This window comes from Numida meleagris, chromosome 3 (genome assembly GCF_002078875.1).
Source record: "Numida meleagris isolate 19003 breed g44 Domestic line chromosome 3, NumMel1.0, whole genome shotgun sequence".
NCBI lineage: Eukaryota > Metazoa > Chordata > Aves > Galliformes > Numididae > Numida > Numida meleagris.
Window position 1 is genome coordinate 65,646,255 of NC_034411.1, and position 23,605 is coordinate 65,669,859.

General features: G+C 37.8%; 1 protein-coding gene across 1 annotated transcript in view; it reads left to right on the top strand.

Annotated features, from left to right (window-relative positions):
• Positions 1-19,063, top strand: part of LAMA4 (laminin subunit alpha 4) — a 94,912-nt gene extending 75,849 nt beyond the window's left edge. Inside the window, exons 26-38 of the mRNA XM_021391121.1 lie at positions 2,573-2,708; positions 3,850-3,987; positions 5,453-5,586; positions 6,858-7,022; positions 7,721-7,874; positions 8,583-8,776; positions 10,273-10,462; positions 11,335-11,490; positions 12,097-12,256; positions 13,246-13,376; positions 15,259-15,352; positions 16,338-16,457; positions 18,486-19,063. Coding sequence (XP_021246796.1) covers positions 2,573-2,708; positions 3,850-3,987; positions 5,453-5,586; positions 6,858-7,022; positions 7,721-7,874; positions 8,583-8,776; positions 10,273-10,462; positions 11,335-11,490; positions 12,097-12,256; positions 13,246-13,376; positions 15,259-15,352; positions 16,338-16,457; positions 18,486-18,631 — 1,918 coding nt within the window. The 3' untranslated portion in view covers positions 18,632-19,063. The remainder of the gene's footprint in view (positions 1-2,572; positions 2,709-3,849; positions 3,988-5,452; positions 5,587-6,857; positions 7,023-7,720; positions 7,875-8,582; positions 8,777-10,272; positions 10,463-11,334; positions 11,491-12,096; positions 12,257-13,245; positions 13,377-15,258; positions 15,353-16,337; positions 16,458-18,485) is intronic.

The following is a 23,605-nucleotide window of genomic DNA, read 5'->3' on the forward strand; positions in this document are numbered from 1 at the left end:
ACAGAAATACAGATTCTCTTTAAAATAACCTCGATGTTTAAAAAAAAAAAGAGAGGATATTAAATGTTGCAGAATAATTGCTAGGAATTACTGGTAAATCTCCTGAAACCTTATTTTGTTTCCAGGAGACCCTTTTGTTGGAATTGATAAATAATGAGCTATAATGATATACACTTACAGATAGGGACAGACCCCTGTAAAAGAAAATGATACCTTTTGATCACACGTAATTAATTGAACATGAAAATAAAATGGAGGGTAAGGGAGAAGTAGCCTTTGCAATATTCCTGGCTCTTCGTAAAAGTTTGTCATAAGGACTACTGAAAAAACTGATGGGTTGGAGGAAGGAAAGGCTGCAGTGGATTATAAAATGCCTGGAAAAGGAAAATGGGACATAATAGTAACTCCTTCATTTTCACAGTGTAAAAGTTACATAGCACATGCCCAAAGGATCTCTCTTAGGGTCGATACTGAATACATTAATGATTTAGGAAAAAACAAGGCAAAAGGATGGTGAAAAGTACTTTCATTAATCAAGCCTAGAGAATACTGGAAACACCAGAAGGATGCAGAAATCCAAGCAATTGAGTAGTTCCATGGCAAATTAAACTTGTTCACAAGTGTAGGATACAAGATGAATCACATGAATTATGTCCATGGTTTTCTGAAGGTATTGTGTTCAGTTAAATGAACAAGCGGCATGAGAGAAAAATAACAACAGACATTATAAAAATATGGTAAAAACATTATAAAAACTGAAAATGTATATTGTAATGATTTACACAGAGCTACAGCTGTGCTTTGTATATTGTACCCAGTTTTGTTCTCATGACAAGGCTAGACAGCAAAAAGTTTGATTCAAATGTGGTAACAACTTTCCATTTCCAGTGGGTGCATAGCTTGCTATCAGAATTATAACACTAAAGAAGTACAAATATCTGTCTAGCTACTACTGATACATATGCTTCCTTTTTCTAGGCAGATTGACATTTGACTGACATTGGGGTACATCAGCAGGGGGGAAACTAACTATAGTCTTAGTCTTTAATTTTTCTTCAAAACAGTATATTTTCCTTCATTTCAACAACACTTTCCTCTATCAGTTGTCTTTTTTTCCCAAATAAATGAATATGGAGCTAATATTATGTCTTATTTTTCTCCCACTTCACTCACTTCATAAAGCAAATGCTTAAGTGGATCTAGGAGTTCTGAGGGCTGGAAGCTGTGAGAACAAATTCAGAAGACATTTTTGTCTTTAAACCTATCTTCTTCAGTTCTGGTTGCTTCTAGAAAATGTTAAGTTAATGGCCTGTTTGCAGCTTCTGCATGATCAGTCAGAGTGCAGGCTAAACTGACTGACCGACTGACTGACACACCACACTTTGATCCACACACTTTGATCCAAATCCCAGTGACAATGACTGGAGCCTTCCTGTTCTTTTAGCCTTCCTGCTGATTTCACTGAGCAGCAGATTAAGCCCCCCCATGCTCCTCCTCTCACCTTATTTCGGACATGTGCATCTGAACTATTCCACTTGATGGTCTATTTTAGCCAGCATAGAAAAGCAAATATTTCCAGGGCTTGACTCATTTTTCATGTTTCCAGTGCCTACCTTACAATGAGATAAAGCATAGAAAACTATCGCAGAACCAGATGTCAGCACTGTCAGTATCATTTCATGTGAGCTGGGAACCTAGCTACTAGGAAGTCTTGTGGATAGCACAAAGACTGTCTACATGTTAGCCAGGTCAAAACTCTGAATTTCACATTCATTCCTTCAGTGTATTTGTTCCCTGATTATCTCCTAGACTGGTACCAAGTAAGCCCCATGTCATTTTCCTGCTCTGCAGTTTTTGGCAAATTTCTTCTTCTTTGTACAGCTTGAGTATTGTGAGGATAAATTCAATGATATTTGTCCTGTGCTGTAATGCTGTGATATCTTGGTGAGGAGTGGAGTAGAAAATATTAGAACAGTGAGCAAGAGCAGCTGGGATACAATGCTGTGCTATGCACCTTTGGCACAGAAAGTATCTTGGAAGCCCATCTACTGCTCTGATTTACAACTATGTAAACCTATTCACCGGCAATCAGTATTTACTCTTACTTCCTTGATCTCTTCTTGTTAAGAAATATGGATCCATTGGCTTCCCGGGATAAGAATGGAGCTTGCCAGTAAAAGCAAAAAAGGAAAATTAAAACAGAACTTTTCTAAAATGATAAATGAAGATATAAATCAATTTATTTTTAGCATAATTGGGTGCGAATCCATTTAGAAATATGTCCTTTTGTTTCAGCAACCATTTTTATCTTTTTTAAGTTATTCCATACGTGTCTTCTCTCTGAATTCTCATACACTTCTCCTTGTAACATTTATTACAGCTGGTGCATCTTGACTTTTCAAAACCACTAATGTGGTTAAATTGCTGTTTTACATAAAGATGTAGGAATTGGGCACAAGTGACGCAAATGACTGAAGCTCTTCCAAGTTTTTAGAACACCTTGGCAGTAAATGTATATTTTGGAAGGCAAAGAATATGTAATTGCAGCTTGTTTGACATTGTTTTCCAACAGCATTAGTTCACATCTGGCAGGAATTATTGGCTTTAAAGGCTGCATGAAGGGTTTTCAGTTCCAAAAGAAGGATTTCAACTTGTTGGAAGAACCAGGAACCCTGGGAATCAGCTATGGGTGCCCTGAGGATTCACTGGTAAGCATAACTTGATCTGTGAGGTAACAAGGAAATTTTGGCAATGGGTACACTCATGAGCTTGACTTTCACTCCAAACAATGGAAGGTAACTCTTCAACAAAGGAAATGAAAACTAATTCATTCTTTTTGTGTATGTGTGCGTGTGCACATGCTAAGTCTGCTGACATTCTATCCGACTTTCACAGAGAATTGCAGCAGAAAGTACTTTACTTGATACTGTTATTATATGTGAGATTATAATATGAAGGCTGGATTTGAAATACATTGCATGCTGTATTCTGAATGGAAATATTCTCAGGTAAATCAGTTTTTATTAAAGAAACAAGGAGAACTGTTCTCAAATGTGACCTTCTGCAGGTGTTTGGGATGAAAAAACAGCAAGATATTCACCCTTCTAATGAGTTACAAAGAAACTCTTAAGTCAATCCAGCTCTACCTCTGTGATACACAGGCCAACTGCACCAGCTTTAATTCTGAGAAAACTGTCTTTTATTTTTTGATTCTTTCCATCATTCATCATTCGTTCATTACAATGCAAGACTGGTAAATCTAAGCAGTGTTTGTAGTCTTTATACTATGGCCATTACTATCTAAACCCACGCTGAAAAGTCATGAAGATGAAGGAGCCCACCACTCATATAATTCATTGCTCAGTCTCACCTTCTATAAAGGAAGAATGCAGTTTGGACAGCTGCAATTTGTCCTATCTCAGACCCAGTTTTCCTTCTCTCTCAGAGAGCTGTAGACTGCCGTGTCCAGCCAATCCCCCACACCAGCATTTAATGCAATGCTGGGGTTGTTCTCAATGCCATACAACTCGAATAGGGCCTTAAGCCTCCTCCGCTTCTAGCCTTCATGCTCATTTTCAACATCAGCAGACTTAGGATGAGGCCGAGAATCCCAGGAAACTAAAAGCAATTTGGCTTACACTGTCTAAAATATCTGCATTTCCTTAAGATTTTCACAGCATGCCAGGGAGAGCCTCTAAAGTTAGATTAAGACATACAGAAAAAAAACTGGAGTTTTTATAGAAGTACTGAACTGGCTTAGTCTTTAAAAGAAAAAAAATGGCCTCATTCTTTTTATGATTTGAATGTTTTCTGCAGTTTACATGTAAATTTGTTTTATTTAATACACAGATGTCTCGCAAAGCATATTTCAATGGAGAGAGCTTCATTGCTTCAAGCCAAAAAGTGTCCCTCTTAAGTGACTTTGAAGGAGGCTTTAATTTCCGGACATTGCAGCCCAATGGGCTGCTGTTCTACTACTCTGAAGGAGTGAGTATATTTTTCTTTATAGTTTTTTTTTTCCTTTGAATTGTTTTCCAGGAGAATACTATGGGTATAATAGAATTTCTCACTTCATCTTTTAATAATAGAGAAAGCAGTCTGCAATATAGAAGCATTCATCAATGTCCTCATTTTCACAGTTCACATTTCATCTACAGATGAAACCCTGCAGTGCCTGGACATTATTTTGATAGAAGTGCACAGTGGATCTTACTGCACTGCAATCCCTATTTGAACCTGTAGATGCTACTAAAGCACAAATAATACTAAGGGCCTGAAATTTGCCTTTCAGGGACAACTCCCTACAAGCAAAGGCAGAAGGTTTGTTTGGATTAGTAGGATGTTATTCTGATTATTGCAGAGTTTACAGAAACCAGTCAGAAAACTGCCTTTATTCCCTCTACTTAAACCTCCATGTGTGACCAGGAAAAGCTGAACCTGAGAATGGCTCCTTGCAGCTATGGGAAACTGAGTTGCTCCAGATATCCCCTTGAAGAAGTGCCATGGGCAGAAATACGGACTTGCACTCCCAAAATGTTGAGTGAGCCAGAGTGATTCCAGAATTCTGCAAGTTCAGACCTGTATCAGCAGCACCCATGAGCTCAGATGATGGAACATCTGCAACCATTCCAACAGTCTTCTCTGCCATACTTGCAGAAGATCACTAGCAGTACAGCAGGGAAGGCTGTATGACACCTGTAATCACTCCTGAACTTTTCAATTTTACAGCATGGAGTATTGCCTTAAATTGAAACCGTGTCAGTTATCCATGCTGCTTGCATAAATGAGACTCTACACACCACTTCTGCTTTTAACTCAAAAGCTCTAATCCTATGAGATGCCAAGTGCCCTGTTTAAGAAATGGAGGTTCAGCAATTTAGTACTTGACAGAATGAGACAGCATGATTCCTCTGTGTGCACAGTGACAGTGCTTGTGCTAATGAAACAGATAATATTCAAACTATGTGGCACTGTGATCCTGTATGCCTGACCCAGATAGAGGATCATATCTCTAAGATAATTTTGAGTGACTGAACATGTCTGATTAGAGGGAATTAGGAAAATAAAAAACACATTGGTCTTATGACAGTGGTAATTGTGCAGCACAGCTGCTCTGTGTAGTACCATAGCAGTGGTGCCAGAAGCACAAATGAAATGTAAATATTGTAATTCCATGCTAGGTAGAAGAAGCTCCTGTGATAGATACATGAAACATAATCAGCAGCAGAATTCCTAGAATTCAGGCTTAAAAAACCACAAGAATATCAATTTGAGTGAGATAATCTCCTGTTTTGGTTCTCGGTATGTCTTTGTGCAAATACAGTAAAAATATGGAAAACAGAGATAAGAAATCTCCTCAGCTGGAGGAAGTAAATCCAACAGGAAAATGCACAGAACTGTTAACTTTCCTATACTGTACTTGTTTATGAAGATGCTTTTGTCTGTATTTCAGTCAGATGTATTATCCATCTCTATGGACAGAGGTGCTGTTGTTTTAAATGCAAGTGGAATCAAAATTCAATCACCAGACAGAAATTACAACGATGGAAAAACTCACTTTATCATAACTTCTGTCACACCAGAAAGGTAAAGCTGTCCAGCACATTTTAATCCCTACCTTTAGAATGTAACTATTTCGTGTAAAGAACATGTTATCATGTAATATTTTCTTTCAAAGTGATGGGTTTTTCATTGATATTTTTAACTGATTAATTCCGTTAAAAAAATAATCAAAGCCAAAATCTCTGACTGAAATTTGCCCTGTGACTTGAATATGAGATGCTGGGAATTGTTATTAAAACTAAAAGAAAAAAACTGTGGTTTTAAAAGCTTAGTCCTTTTCTGTCCTTAGGAATGAAAGCAGTTTACTATAATTAAAAAGTAGAATGAGATTCATTCTTCATCAGGATTGACTATTCTGATTTGTTAAAGCAATCCCAAATTGACCCTGAAATAATTGAAGCATCTTCACTTTCAGAGTGAAACATACTTAAAATATTTTTAGTACTGATAGACACAAATGTAGGATTAGATATGGCAGTGGGGAATAAATCTCTGTATCCACTTCTCAGAAAACTTGAAAGCATTGTTTTACTGGTATGAATTTTACTGTTGTTTTCAGTGTTTACAGTTTTCTTAAGAAGGTCAAATACTCAAACAATCTTTCTTCAAGAATCTTGCCTGTGCAGATGCAACCATTCTCAGATTTCTAACTGAAAGGGAGGTTTGCACCTATGGCTTCTAACATCCAAGAAACATGGTTTGAAAAGATGCAAGTAAAAAAAAGGTGCCCCAGAACAGTGCTGAGGGATGTCATGCTTCACTGAGTGTATTGAATTCTGAACTTCCCCAAAAAATCCATGCTGAATGTTTTGGCTATACTCAGTTTCTCATTAAAGCAGTAGAACTCTTTCTAATACTTGCAGCAATTAATGTGTTAGTTGCAAATTGATATTAGGTAAAGAACATTGTGTAAGGTCAAACATCAATGTATTGTGATGAAAGAGAAGGGAAGAGAGATAGGGGCATAAAGGAGAAATAGTACATGCTTAGGTCTTCTATTACCCAAACAGTGGCACCATCTATTTATGAGTAATCTCTTGGTTTGTGTATCTTCACTGGGTGGGCTGTATTTTTTTGGACTGCACATCCATGTGCCTTTGGACACTATGTTGCCAGTGGGCTAATTGCACTGATGCTTGTTGCACAGCAGGAAGGTCTCTTCATGACTTTGAGCACTGCTATTTCATGATTTTGTACATTGATCAGAACATTTTAGATGCATGTAATATGCTGTCTAATGACCAATATAGGCTTTTCCAAAACGAGCCTACAAAGTGGATGCTTTGTCTTTGCAGATATGAGCTGAGTGTTGATGACAAGAAACAAAGCAAGAAGAATCCAGTGAAGGACAGAGCAGGGAAGAGCCCTGACAGCATCAAGAAGTTCTATTTTGGTGGCTCTCCCCTCAAAACACAGCAAGCCAACTTCACTGGCTGCATAAGCAATGCATACTTCACTAGGTGTGTGGCATGCTCCCAAACACATTACCAGGCAATTGCTGCCTGACAGCTCGGGTTATAGCTCCAGAGGACTGATTTATTTTAACAATAAAAATCCCTCTCTCATTTTGTGAGGCTAGACCGTATGTGTGAATAAGTTTCTCACCTTATTTTCTATGGAATCTGTTGGCACAGACTTGCTAGGTTCTGATATTGTTGAAGTGGGAATAATTTGATGTAAATCAGTTTTCACTGTTGCACCTGCTAATGCTGTTTGTGCAATGTGGAATTTGCATAGCTTTCATTTACATTTATATGATGCAGCTTTCATCTCTGCCTTTGAAACAAAATGATGCTAAGGCATCTCATGGGCGCTGCTGAAATTAGGAGTTTGGTCATGTGAAAATGATTCATATTTGTTGACCTTAATCACTCTAGGAAATGTTCTTATATAGAAGATTTTAAAGGGAAGTTGGTGGTGCAAATTCAGGCTCTCTGTTTTTGAAAACATGGATAGAACAGACAAAAGGAGTATAGGCTTCCCACAATACCCAAACACTGACTGATACATCTGTACTTTTATCCAGAATCCAAGAATGAACAAAGCCCATCAAAACATTATTTAAGATACAAATGCTAATTACTGTGATTCTTTTTATAAAGATAATTAAATCACTAGGAAAAAAAGCTGATTTTGTCATCCCCTCTTTGAAACATAGATTGGATCGGGAGGTTGAAGTGGAAGATTTCCAGCGGTACTCTGAGAAAGTTCAGACTTCTTTTTATGGATGTCCTGTTGAATCCCCACCAGTTGCCCTCCTCCATAAGAAAGGAAGAAACTCATCAAAAGCCAAAGGAAACCGTAATAAAAAGGTTTGTTACAAATTGTATCAGTACAAAATTGGTACATACTGCGTTGTGACTAAACTCTGTAAAAAGTTATGGATCCAAAAATGTAATACTTGAGGAATACTCTGCATGTAGAAAAGGAAAGGATTCCATTCCTTTACACATTGCATCAGTGCAAATGACCGCCCTGACCGGGTCTATCTGGCCTACACTCACACCATTTTATTTTACTAGAACCGTAAAACAAAATTTCTGATATATTTTAAAAAGTCCTGCAAAAAAAGCCCTTCCTGATTTCTTCTACAGCCTAAAGGCAATAAGCTTTCTTCAGTTCTCAGCTACTTCAATTTGGCTTGCTCTACTGGGTGCAGTAAGCACACATTAATATGTATAAATGAGAAAAAAAATTCTCCTCCAGCATGTAGCACTTTTGGTCCAAGCATGTTCTTTTATACTTGTACTACTGCTTATATCATCAAAAGCAGAGAGAAGGAGTCTATCAGGAAAACTGCAAAAGAATGAATTATAATTCTATGCAGCTATTCTGTTTATTCCTTCCGCTCTAAATCAGCATCTATAGTAGATCTCTGTAAAGAAAATCTGAATTGGAACCATTCCTTGTATTTTTGTAAGAAAAAAAATCCAACATATTATTAACTTATATAGAAATGATGCTCTTTTAATGTGAAGTCTTAGTTAAAATTTCAGGTTAATGGTTCTCTTTCTGTGAAGGTGGGAAGAGATAAGGACAAGATCTCACAGCCTTCAACTGGCCTCAAAAAACTGTATCAAGAAGCGAATATGCAAAAAGACCCTCAGTGCCACTTGCCTATGAATCCCAGGGCAACTGAACATGCATACCAGTTTGGAGGTACAGCAAACAGTCGGCAAGAATTCAATCACTTACCAAAGGATTTCACTGAAAGGTAATGGGACTTCAGAAATAAAAATTATAAATACTGAGTAGGCAAAAGATGTATATGAAACATAAAAGAAGAAAAAGGGCATATTTTTGCTGTTACTGTGGAGTTTGTTTTATTTTATCTTAGACAAATTTTTGCAATGTGTTTTCAATTACATTCTTTTTGTAGAGTCTTCATCTGTATTGTGTATTTTAAAAGGTTTCTTTGCCCGTTTGCCTGGAGACTTCAAGGATGTTAGTTATATACAAGCAATGCATCATCAGTCTCTTTGTGTGAAAAGTAATGGCATTAGATTTGAGCTGGAAAACATGTTAGTTCACCAAGAAGTGAAGCTTAGTTATGTGTTGAGTGGATGTTAACAGCTGTTCAATGCTCAAGAATCTATGTCATGCAGTTGGACATAAAACTATGAAAACCATGACCAGTTCAAGCCATAACAGAAATACAAATAATTAATAATGAGTCCAAATATAGTGGATATTTAACTCTCAGGTTCCCACAGAATATGCCAAATGGTATGTTATGACCAGCACAGGATTTTGGTTTAATACTTTCCATGAAAGACAATAAATTCAACAACACAGTGCTTCCTGGAAGCATACCAGACCACTAATTCAGAAAAGAAGAGTGCTACTTCCTGACTTGGACAAGAAAAGCATTAGGTTTTAATTCAACAGTCCTGATTAGGACAGTCCTGACTGTGCTCGTATGAGATGGAACAAGGAAAACCCAAACTCTAACATTTCTAGTCATCCCTACAAGACATACTCCTGTTACAACTGTTATTACAGGTTTTTTGTTGTAATGTGCATTTAAAAAAAACAATGACTTGCAATCTTTTACAACAATTGATATTGGCAAGGCTCTTAGCATGCATGGAATGTACACACATATACAATGGCGAATGCATTAGGCCCTTCAGAAAACATGAGGAACAGGAGCTAAGCTAGTCACCTAACATGAGAAGCAGAACTAATCAGTTCTGTCATTGCACTACGCTAATACAGCTTTGCCATTTTTTAGACCTAAGTAATAGACCTAATGCTAATCATTGAAGTAATCTTCACTGCTCACTATGTTGAACTGAGTCAGCGTAATTTGCCATGTTATCTTAGATGTCATGAAGACTTACAAGGATGGAGAAACTTAGCAGCAAGTCTAGAGTAACATTAAAAGTTCATGAACAGAGACATCACTGGAAAAATGTTAAAGTCCTCCAACACGGCTGTGAACAAAAATGTACTTACTGTCATTTCCTGGTGGTCTGTATTGATTTTATTCACTCAAGAAATTTTGATCTTTGAAAATCTGCCTTGCAGAAAAGCTTCTTCTCCAACTTCTACTCTAAAGCTACTGGAAAGTTTATCAGAAACATTGCTTCGGTAAAGGAAATACATATTCCATACAATGAGAAGAAAATTTCAGTCATCTTCTGCCCACAGTTTGATTTCAGTCAGTAAAATCTGCTTTAATATTAATACTGTATTTTTGTTTGCCAGAGCTCAGTTCTCCATCAGTCTGAAGACTCACTCGTCTCATGGAATGATTTTCTACGTCTCAGACCAAAAGGAGACCAACTTCATGGCCCTTTTTGTTGCTCATGGACGACTCATTTTTATGTTTAATGCTGGTCATCAGAAGATAAGGATTAAGAGCCAAGAGAAATACAATGATGGCCTTTGGCACAATGTAAGTAAAAGAAATCAGTCAGTATGATGATACATGCTATAATGCTGCAGTAAAGACACCGCTGATCCAATAACTCATGGAGTTTTCATTCACATTTCCATAACCACACCTATATGTAGAGAAACTTCTGCCAGTACTTTTAAATCTTTCACACTATATTTTATCAAGTCCTTAACTATGGATAGGGAAGTGAATCAGCTAAAAAAATCCAAGAACTCCCAAAACTATCATGTGAATAGAAATAAGGGAAGTGTGCAGAAATGCAGAATAGTGAGACAAAAAAGTAAAAGCTACCTAGGAAAGGAAGGACTAGGATAATTTTGTTCAGCACATTTTTTTGAAGTATCTAAGGAACATAGCTATCTTAGGCACCCTTTGTCATCCATGAAAATAAAAAGACAATTTTAGGGGTAAGGTGAATTTCCTTCTGTAGCTATCTGTTTCTCCTCACTGACTACAGAGGGAGACTACAGTCACTAAGCTCCTAAATTGAGTGCCTAAGTCTTTGAAGCTGGTTGGATGAATCCAGATCATAAAACTGGAGAAGACCGTGAAAATACTAATAATGATTGTACTGTAGCAACAAATCATACATGCAAATATAAGATGTGCAGATCTCAGTAGACCCTGTGACACATTGATTACCTCCACCTCATACACCAGAATGGTAAGACTGCAGTTTTACAATCTAACCTATATATGAATGTGAAGAGAGAAGGTTGTCCAGCAAAGAATACTGGCAGTTAATAAAACTGATTTGCAGAGTATGAATCTCAAGCTTCTCTTCTTAAACTTCTTATTTTCTTCCACTGCACAGGAATGTTCCCTCAATAGATGAAAGTAATCTTCCAATTTTTTTCCTCCCTTTCTAGGTGATATTTATTAGAGGCAAAAATATTGGCCGCTTGATAATTGATGGTCTCCGAGTACTAGAAGAACCTTTCAATGGTAATGCTAATACCTGGCAAGTCACTGAACCACTGTATATTGGGGGTGTAGCTCCAGGAAAAGCTGTGAAAAATATCCAGGTAAGTCAGACAGCTATTACATCACCCATACTTCTATGTACAGCCAGTGCAAAAGCTGCCTATAGGGATGAGTTCAAAGAAAAGCATGTTATAATCCCAGTCCTCAGCATGTTGTGGAGCTCACAGCTCAGTTCAAGTGACAGCAAAGCTCCCACAGGGCTGAGCTGGCAGTATCTGGGCTAGATTTCAGTAGACTTTCAGCAGCATCTGGAAAGCTGGTGGTCCCTGAGGAAGAGAGAAATCTTAGCAACATCCAATCTTAGATGAGTGAGGTAAAGTTAAGTGAGATCAATTTCACCCTAAGATCTGAGATATCTAAGTTTTAGTGTTGTCTCTGTATCTCTGAGACAGTACCTAGAAATCAGTATTCTGCTCTATATATTTGATATTAAAGTATGTAGAAAGGAGCGTTAAAGGAAAAATCAACGTAATCAAAGACTCCTTCAAGGTAATCTTTGGTGATATGTGCCTAACAAGATAGCTACACTTTTCAGAAAAAATTGACCATTGTCCTGCCTTGAGGTTATACAGTATGTATAATACTGCCGTGCTCTAGTTGCACATTGTTTCCAATGGTTCTGTCAATCATGCTCTTTCTTCCCCCAGATTAATTCAGTCTACAGTTTTAGTGGCTGTCTCAGCAATTTACAGCTCAATGGAAGATCAATTACTTCAGCTTCACAAACGTTCAGTGTAACACCTTGCTTTGAAGGCCCATCAGAAGCAGGAACATACTTTTCATCAGAAGGAGGATATGTCGTCCTTGGTAATACACTGCTGAAATGTATTCAGTAATGAAACCATAGTTTTCACTGTGCTTCAAAACAGTGTATTTTACTAAAGAATGTGGTAATTTCCAAGGCTGTGAGCTGCAAAGATTATTAGATACAGATCATTATTGTGGTAGGCAACTGATGTTGACAGGTAAGAATGTCCCCATGAAAATTAACAAGTTGCTACATAAATAAATCTATATGTGTGTATGAATGCATATATTCAAAATAATAAGAATAATTTCACAAGGGAACAGATTCTAATGTCGTAACAATTATTACAGACCAAGAAGTCAATTCGGCTAAGACCAAGAACACCAACAAGTGATCACTCCTTATTTTTTACTTAATAAAATAGCACATAATTCAAAAATTCTAAGAAAAGACTTTCTGCACATCTTGGTAATGAACAGCGTGATGGACGCATCTTTTCTGTCATTGAGGCCTACTGTGTTCCAGGAAATGTTCTAAGAGGGCTTTTTTTGGGGTCACATTTTGCAACACCAAGAAGAACCACATGGTGTTTCTAATTTGCTCCCTGGCCTGCCAGCAAATTGAAAAAGGGACTTTCTGCTACTGAATCATCAAAGCTCAAGTGAACTCCCACTCACTGTATAAAGGCTGCTGAATGTCTAGCAAATTGCACAAAAAGAAACTGCCAAAAACCCACATAGAACCTATTTTCTCCTGTCCATTTTATTGCTAATATTTTTTAACAAAATACCTTTTTTTAAAATAATGAGAAACACAAGCAAACTATTTTTAGTACTTCAAACAAAATCAAATAAAAGTTTAAATGGGACATGGATGGCACACCATGCTATCTCTTCAAGGATGTGTATTGGAACAGGTTCTAATACTTTTGAAGACAGAATAAATAGGTTCTACCTTGGGACTTTGAAATTCCACGTTGATTTTGAGTAGATGTCCAGTTTCACCATTAAGTCAGTACAAAAATAATGTTATTCTTTCTCCCTCACAGACGAATCCTTCAGTCTAGGTCTGAAATTTGAAGTTGTTTTTGAAATACGTCCCCGAAGTAGCTCAGGAATTTTACTGCATGGCCACAGTGTGAATGGAGAGTACCTGAATATGCACATGAGAAATGGACAGGTATAGCGGTCACGTTTCGTCCGCTGCTCTGACTGGCTCCTCTACTACCTAGTTGGGCTCTGCTATATGCAGCTTCTGTTTTACAAATTTGCCATTATTTGATTCTTATTTCTCTCCTAGATAAGTTAACTGCTTACATTAGGCAACCCAGATACTTCTATTAACATACAAAAAATAACACTGAAGACAAAATCAGATCACTTTACTGATGCCAACAATAAATATTTAATTACCAGAGCACTGATGCTTTGGTACTATTTTTTAATCCACATATTAAAAATGTATAATAAGTAAGATGATTTTTATTTCTTGTATGTTAAAAGTGAAGTCTGGGTGGAGCGCATTCTCTTCTTGCTTTAGCAGATGTTTGTAATGGGGAAAGATGAGGAAAAGGCAAAGTTCTGACTGTTGATCCAGTCTCTAGAATCCCTGGATTTTTCTAAGGCTACCAATTGAATGAGGGAGGTTTGAAATGAACATATCAGGTAGTTGTTGCTGGTGCTATCTTTTGTTATGTTCTGAGTCCATACATTGTACACATGCAGCAATAAGGTGCAGTCTAAATAGACAAAAAAGGAAAGGTTTAGAGCAGTGATTTTTATTTTTTTTAATCTCCTTTTTGCAGTAAAGAAATTCAGAGCATAGTCAAGAGACTGGACAGTGTGGATATTTCATAACCATTGCAATGTAGTATCTAACTGTCCCATTATCTAACTGTCAGCCAAAGAGAAGGATATATAAGTGAGGCTGGCTGAACCTCAGATAGAAATGCAATACCCAAGGAAACATGGTGTCACCTCTCTAACAAGAACAGGAACCTTACAGTAGAGAGAATGAGCAGACAGTTCATAGTCCTTCATCCTATCCTAAAGTAGGTATCTAATATAGGTAGGATGGTCTATCTTTCCGATTTTATATATTTACTATAGAGTGGACAACAGGTGCTTCAGTTAGGCACCTAAATTTTGACAGCCTGTTCTTATAGCTGTAAATAATTGAAGAACTTCTTAAAGCACGCTGCATCACTATGTACAAGTATCATGCTGCTTTTAAAGGTTGCACCTTTACACAACTGGTCCAGCCTAGTACTTCTGTAGAGATCTGAAGGAATGTTGGCACATCCAGAAGCTTGTTTGCTTTTCCAGCTGTATCAGTTGGTCTAACAAAAGAATCATAGAATCACAGTATAATATAATGGCTTGGGTTGAAAGGGACCTTAAAGATCATCTAGTTCCAACCCTGAGTGGCTAGGCTCAGTGTATGACTTGTCCAGCAGTCACCACTGGGAATCTTGTGCCCTGCAAAAGGGACGCGGTGCTGCTCTGCTACTACTGTGGTGGTTCCATGCAAGAAGATACTCATCCACATAATTAAAGCAGAGGTACAAAATTCAGAATTAGGTATACTTTCTAGTTCTGCCAGAGGTTTCCTGGTAAAATTGAACAAGTAACCTAAAAGTCATTCTTGAAGTCCCCTGTTTGTTTCTCAGATCTTGTCTCTTTGTTTATGCTTAGGTTTTTCATGACTGTTTTCCTTATTAAGTGGCTATCAAGATGCCACAACATCATCTGATGCTCTAAACACTAATTTAACACACAGGAAATTATAGAGTAGCAGTACTAGAAAATCTGGGTAAAATTAGCTGTTATTTTTGAATCTTTTTTTGAACTCTAAGTTCAAATCAGAAATGTTCAGAACTATTGAATCTTAAAAAAAAATCTGTGAATGTTATATTTTATTCTAAATAATTACATTATTTAAAAAATATATATATTTTACCTTACATACTATTCATGTTCTGAGTGGGGAATACTGCATTATCACAAAAGAAGAAAAAAGAACAGAGGGGTTTTACAGCAACAAGTACATTATTTTCTTCCAGGTTACTGTGAAACTGAATAATGGAATCAGGGATTTTTCAACTTCAGTGACACTGAAACAGAGTCTCTGCGATGGCAGGTGGCACCGAATCTCAGGTCAGTAAAGCATGATCATACCTTTACGAAAGTTAACAGTGCCAAAAATTCAGCTATCTATCTCCATTGGCCAGTGCACTGGAAATATTTTCACGTCTTCCCTTTCCCTTTTTCAAGATGCAGTGTGTATGAAAGTGGCAGTCCTTTTCCTCACTCAGACATAGGAACTGTAGAGTTTCCTGGGAGGACAAGAGCAAGTTCCTACCAAATACAAATATGAATGCTTGTTGTTCAGGAAACACAAAGACTGCGTCAAGGAAACACTGGCAACGTTTTCCAAGTTGCAAACCAGTTGATATACTTTTTTTCCCAATTTTCCCAATTAGAGGTTAAATACACTGGTAGAAGCCAGTACGGAACACAAGTATGCTGCCCTTAAGAGGCCAGCAGGACAGATCTGAGGAACCCCTGCATCACACATAGAGAGGTCTACAGTCAGGATTTTACCCCTGTGCCAGATAGGCATCCTTCATTCCTGGGTTTGAAAGTCAAGAAGTACATCTAAACTTCAGGTACTTTGGACTCCCTTTCTTTTCTGTCTGAATGCTGACTTGGGATGCCTCCTCGTGTTGCATACAGAAGAGATCTGAGTGTGTGCCCTTTCCCTATGCATCCTAGTTTCCTTTTGAAGGAACAAGCAAGGAGAAAAACTCAATGCATTCAAATAGGTACCCTACTGGGAATTATTTGGCAACCAGTTTTATTCAGCAGCCCACCATTGCACACTCATGCCCTACAGTCTAGACATAGGCAGCAGCAATCAAGAACCTCATTCAAAAGTACCCTTGCTTCCACACTCCTATCTTGCACTGGTCCTGTTCTGTGCCAGAATCTGCCCACATACTGGCACTGGCACTAACCATAGCTCATAGTCAAGCAAAGACTAAATGAAACCACTTAGATCAAACAGATATATCTCTCTGTCATAAAGACCTCAAATGTTACTTTTGAATATCTTTTTGATATCTGTTCCTTCTCCTTTCAGTTATTAGAGATGCTAACGTGGTGCAGCTGGATGTAGACTCCGAAGTCAACCATGTAGTAGGGCCACTAAACCCAAAGGCAACTGACCACAGGGAGCCAGTGTTTATTGGAGGTGTACCAGGTAAGTATTTGGCAGCTTTGCTCTCAAATTTCAACACAGTTTCCACAGGAAGCATAGAAGCTGTAGAGGGACTTTTCATCAGGGTGTAGTGAAAAGACATGGGGCAGTGGTTTTAAACTAAAAAAGGGTACATTTATATTAGATGTAAGGAAGAAATTCTTTACTATGAGGGTGGTGAGGCGCTGAAACAGGTAGCCCAGAGAAGCTGTGGATGTCACATCCCTGGAAGTGTCCAAGTCCAGGCTGGATGGGGCTTTGGGCAACCTGGTTTAGTGGAAGGTGTACCTGCCCATGGCAGGGGGTTGGAACTAGATAGTCTCTAAGGTCCCGTCCAACCCAAACCATTCTATAATTTTAAGATAAACTTTGATTTCAAAAAAGAACAAAACATACCCTTGTGAAAAACCTGGTAAAATTCAAAGGCTCAAAAGCTGATCAGAAATGTTGTGCCTCACATTCTCAAGAGAAAAATGTTCTCATTCATTTAACTTAATACAGTCATAGTTTCTGGAGAGTTGGGTATGGACTCAGTTCTCTAGTCTGCTAACCAGAAAAGAGAAATCTTATTATACACTTTCCTTTCCAGTGTTTACTTTTTTTAAAGAAGTTATTTATTTATTTACTCGTTCATTTATGAGACTGGAAATTCACTGTAACTGTAGCCTCATGGATTTTTTCCTGGTAGGATGCTTTCCTCTGGTTCAAGCAATAGCATCTTTGAACACAATATAAAACATGAAGATTCTTATTCTGACTAGTGCAGTCCTATTGCACAAATGTCTGCTAACATGAATTTGTGACTCACAGACCATCTGTGTAGCGTGGGCCAAGATTACTACATTTACTTCCCTTATTCAACAGACAGAGCTACTCTGTTGGGGTTCTTATGCAAACTGTAATCAACACTACGTGATCCAATTTTTAAACCATCTCCTGTACATCTCTCATTGAAAACTTGCAGCATTATTTTTCTGTGCCTTGCATGTCAATCATAAACATCTCTAACTACACAATTTATTATATTGCTTATCTTGGATTAGTGTCTTGAGTGCATGATGTTCAGATCCATCCAACACTACCAGGAGGAAAAATGAGCCTAAAGGGAATCATAAAATCTATGCACACATGCCTGTTCACTCTTTAAATCCAAACTGGAGTTTTATTAGGACAGAATTCTTCCCAGAGAGGTAATATAAAGTGGTAATTGCAAATGGTGTTCTGCCTCATAATAGAGCTTTCTATTTCTACATAAATTATAGAAAACTAAAGCAATGCCATACATTGGCTCTATAATACTATTATCGTTCTAGCACAGAAGATTCTTATAATGAACTTCACAACAACAAAAAAGATAAAGTACTAACTAATAACATGTAAATATACTAAACTAAATGCAGCCTAACAAATCAGATATGGATGACAACACATGTAATGTTAGAAGGAATTACAAACACATTGACTGGGATTCATCTACTCTGTTATTTAAATAAAATGTAGCTGTCCAAAAATGCAAGATTGAGCCTCTATCGATAATATATTATTGAGACTTTTACATAAATGTAGATAAATCCCCATACTTACTCCAGTGTCTTACTTTGGGACACTGTCAGTAGGCCAGACATTAAAGATTCATCAGAGCTGCAGCTGGCAGCAAATTGAAAAGAAAGAAGAATTAATTGAAGATTCTTATCTTACACACAGACTAGTCAGCAGGCACCAACCTTCCTTTCATCCACGCAAGCTGTTCAGTGGAACAAAAATATTTTTTCATATATTCTGGCTACTTTCTCTCTGTATATATATTTTTTTCCCAGCTACTCTACTCCAGCAGCTAATAAATTTTTCTACACAATTTGGTTTTCTGGGTGGTTGGATCATGGGTAGTATCAGTTATGCCATGGGCTTTGGAATAGAGCACTGAACTGCAGTTAAGAAGACTTAGGTTCCATTACAGATCATTCTACCAACCTGATTATTTTGGTTTTCACAAGCTCTAACTTCTTTTTCCTTAACATTTGTTTCTTCCAGAGTCTCTACTAACATCCAGCCTGACTACACGCAACTCCTTCATTGGCTGCATTCGTAATTTCATGATTGATGAAAAAACAGTGAGTTTTAGTAAAGCAGCCTTGGTCAGTGGTGCTGTAAGCATCAATACGTGTCCAGCAGCCTGATAGTGCACTGCATCAATCCTGCGAAGCATCTTAGGCCACAAGAAGGAATTATAGAGCAAAAGAAACCATGATCCATTCGTCACCAATGCTGAGGAAAAAAAAAAAGAAGAAAACATCAAGGATCCATTTACAAAAATCACTTTTAATATTTATGTGCAAAACAAAAATCACTGAAGAAAGAGGAGCTGTTGCTTCTGCAGTTCTCTTACTATGCCACAAGAGTGAGCTTTACCATTTCTTATAGTATATGTGCAGCCAATCTGCTACATGAAAATGTGGAATTATAAAAGAAAATTATATTAAATATGTTTCTTCCAAAATAAATCCTGTACATCATTTTGTTCCATATCTTGGGTCCCAATCTGTTTCCCAGGAAAAGATCTGCTACTGCATATTAAAGAATAAAGCCAATTAATAGACTTACATTGCAAATAACTGTGTTCAAGGATTTATTTTATAATTTTCTATTCAACTCATTTAAATATTCCTCAATTAGATTGTCAGCAGAGAGTATACTTAATTATGTAAGCTAATAAACAGTGAAAAATTAGAATGTTTTTATCCCACTTCTAGATTTTTGGAGGTATTCTAGCACAATGTGAAGAAAGGATATGTATTATTTAGAACAGATACTTTATATAAACTGACCACTTAATAAAGTAGGTGATTTTAGAATTATACTTGCCTTGTGGAGGAAGGGAAAGGAGAGAGGAAATTCCAAATTTCAAGCTTTTTCTCTACAATGTTAAATATACTTTCTCATTAATTTGCACTAGCATAAGTGAAACTACTGCAGGACTCCAATTTACAGCAGTAATCTTCAAACTAGACAGACATTCCTGCAGAATGTGCCCTCAAAGACAGACTGCTGTCGAGGAACTGGGAGTGAAAAAGAAAGATGCAACCAGGAAGCAAAAGGCTGCAAAGGGTTGCAGGTGTGAGCTATGTGAGCCTATATCTTTATAGGAGGTGAATGGAAGTAAAACTGTAGGCCTTTGCAGTATGCTTTAACATCAAACACACATAAATCACCTGCAAAACTTGGTCTCTTCTGTGATAAGCTATAGGGTATCAAAGACATTTCAGTATATTTTCTTTGAAGAATAAACTACTGTTGACATAAAGTTCTATAATGATTGGGCAAACTATTGGTGGAAACAACTCAAAATATGGCCAGCTGCAAAGTAGGAAAAGTACTAATGGCAAGAATAAAGGACACCACCACCCAGACTAAAAATTAATAGGAGCTCATCTGGAAAATACAGAAGAGACAATTGTCTCCAAAAGTCTTGAAGAGATGGACAGCTGGAGGAACCATTCCAAGATACCACTCAGTACCTTCCTCACTTCAGTAGGAAAAGGATTTCCACAGACTGAAGTGGTCTTGGCTCACTGTGCGTGAAGAACAGCAAGCTCTGGATAGACTGGCACATGGACTCCCTGGCAGGTGGGATGGCATCACTGCTTCTGCACTCGTCTCTAGAGCCCACTGTTATCGGACAGTTACAGTGATGAATGGACAAGGGAAGACAGCATGACTCCAGCAACCACTGCCTTTCTTTCCACCAGCCTTGTCAGTCTGCATATGCTTTCAGCCCCATGCACTCTCCTGGACACATCTTCCATTCCACTCCCTGCAACTATAAGCCAAAGCACCTCTAGGACCAATGGCCTCTATTCTGGGAATGGTACTGAGCCCTCTCTCTTCATCACTCACAGCCCGCTGTTCATCGTTCAGAAGGAAGCAATATGAGTACCCCCCTTTACCAAGTACATTGTGGGGTCCTCAAATACAGCTGCCTTCAAATGTATTTTTCTCTGATATCAAAAATAATACAGTTACTCAACAATTTCCTGCTCCCAGCCACTACCTTGAATGCGAGTAGAAAACTTAGAAGTTTCTAGAATTGAGATCTTATTTTGGGGATTGGGGTGAAGTTCTCAGATCAGTGAGCTGGGCTCCCAATTGGTACCACAGACTGTACAGTGTCAGCGCTGTGCAACTGGGACCAGGAGTAAAAAAGGGAGCAGAAGTCTCTCTCTGTTCACTGGCAGACAGTTGACAGATTGCTCTAATCTATCTCAAGATGCCACAGCTTCACCTAAACTTCCTTTGGCCTTGGTCTCCAGGATACTACTGCTGGAGAGAAAAGGACAGCAGATTCCCAGTTTAGATAGATTTTTTTACAAGGATTACTGAAATTCCTTTCAAGGTTGTCTGCAGCTGCTAAGCAGAGATAGCCAAGAATAGCATATGCTGCCCCCTAAGAGCATCACAGTTCTGTGAGTGCTGGTATTAATGGTATTAAATATAAATTATATGTTAACTGGTACACATACACAGAAAAATTTTCCATCTTACATCTACATCAACCTGAAGCTTTTTTTCTCATATCCACATCCAAGCTCTGGGAATAAACAGTATTTTTCTTAAGACACATTTGCTGCAATTAGATTTGGTTTTGTTCAGTGGTTCTATATATTTAAAAAATGATTTTTCTGATTAATCAGTCATTTGAATACTTTATATATGGAAAACAAAAAATACAGTAAAATAGTACATGAATAAAAAACACATTAAAATTCATAAACTGCTAGCATTCCGTTTACTTCTCTTTAATGCATCCCCAGCTAATCAAGCACAACAATGGCAAGTTTCCAGTCTAGGCCTCAGAGATGCAGGTTTTTTCCTCTGCAGAAAGAAAAAAGTAGTATAAACTGGAGGATTCTTGCATAGGCAGGAGAGAGTAGAGAATAAATTGAGTTTCTCTGCTCCCAGCACCCTCATGGACCTTGAAATTACCATTTGATATGCACCAAAAAAACTATCTGATGAATTACATCACATACACCTCTGCATTCATTTTGAAGCTCCTGGTGTTTAAGAGAAGGAAGCTGCCTAAGCAGAAATCTTCCCAGAATTCAAACTGTCTTCTGTATCTATCTGAAAATTCATACTTCATCTTCAAAGATCTGAGAAAAAGCTCCAAGTTCCAAGGTGCATTGTTAGATTATTCATTTGCATTCTCAATATGAATATAACTAACTCAATTCTGCAGAAAGGCTATTAAAAAAAAAAAAAGACCTTAAGGAGATTATGCTTTTCCACCTTCAAGTTTTTAGTAAGTGTTATTACCAAATGAAATATTCTGAAATTTGACATTCACGTGGCTATGTAAGAAAGAATCTAACTTCAAGTTGAAATATTCAACCAACTGATTCAAAATAGAATATTTAATTAGGATCTCTGACCCCCTATTTCTTATTTCTGAAAATCTGTAGAAATCTCCCACAGACGAAGATTCCTACCAACCTTTCTTTATCCTCAGGGATCAAGAGTATGTACAACAGCCTGAAAAGGAATATGAAAGATGAAGGTCTGACAGTAAATCCTCAAATACCAACAATACCAATTAAAAAAATAATAATATGTGAACTGGGTGCTGATAAGAATCTAGAAATAACATTAGTTCAAATTCCAGTATATTTGTCCTACAGTAGTATGTGACCCACATAGTCAAATGTCTGTCATTAACAAGATGCTGAAAGCATAGCACATATATTTAAGTTGTGATACACAATTGGAACTTAAGGACTATTCGCTGATTCACAGCGGTCCATGCCAACTCATTTCCTCCCAGTAACATTGTATGTTACTCCTACTTTTTGACTCATGTTCCAAAGCTATGGTATGCTATGGCTGTATAACAACAATAAAGAGTTACTAAGGGGAAAAAAAAAAAAAAAAAAAAAGAGTAAGAAACACACAGCAGCAAAAGACAGGTAATTCATTCCCATAGACAAAAAGTCTCTGAGAGGACATGACCAGGCTCATCCATTTACACTATCCTAACCAGGAGCTTTCTCTGCAACGAAACAAGTCAGTATGTGACTATTTCTTTTACACGGACGAGCTGCCTGTTCCATTAAACCTCTGAGTGCATGCAACAAGCCAAACTGGTTATTAGACATCCACTTTCTGCCCTTGGACCTCTTTCGGAGACCAAGAAGTATTCCCTTAAGAATATGAATCTTGTATTCTGATTTTTCCTTTCTGATTCGGAACATTTCCCCGCTCAGGGAGAACAATTACTTTACATTTTCCATTACAGACTTCTTAACAGTACACTGGAAGCCAAAGCACGGAGTTCCCCGGTGCAGCCTCACATTCATGTTTTGCTGAGGGCTTGTAATTGATCTTGGACAGATCCTAGGTCTCGTCCATGAGTCAGTACTGTGGCTTATCCAAAGTAAATAAAGGTTAAGGATATACTAAACTGTCCTGGTTTCATCAGTATTCCATATCATGAAAATCAGGAAATAAAGTTAATATTTCCATTAAGAATTTCATTGAACAAATTTTCCTTGCATACCAGAACCAGAAACAATGCATTTGGAAAAAGCCTATTTCGTTGCATGTCATGTAGCCATAACAGTTAATGAACCAGAACTGCATGGAACCGCTTCAGCTCTCCCACAGGAAGCCTGGGCACCATCTTAGGCCCAAGAGAGTTCTCTGCAAGCAACTGGTCGGCACAGCATGTGTTCCTCACACCATTTTGCAGCAGCAATGCTGCAGTCTGTAGTATTGGGACAGGACATTGCTGCACTTCTTGCCTCTCACACAGAGCCCTGAAGTTGCTGCTAAGCACAGAAACCTCCTTCTAATGGTAACATGGGCAATTATTTGCCTGAGAATCGTGAAACTGAAATTGAAGATAAACCTAATTTGCAGGCCTGGTGGGAGGGTACATCATTACAGCATTTCCACTTGAGCATTTTTCATTTTATTTTTTATGTATAGTTTCATTTCATTTGGCACCACAAAGCTTAATAATATATCTGGGGGGAAAAACGTATCTTAACAAACAATATTTGTCAAAATAATAATAACGAAATGGATTTCGTGCTCTCAGAAAGACTCCACCCCACGCCCCTGCCGTGCTGCCCAGGAAGGCGGGAAGGGGCTGAGCC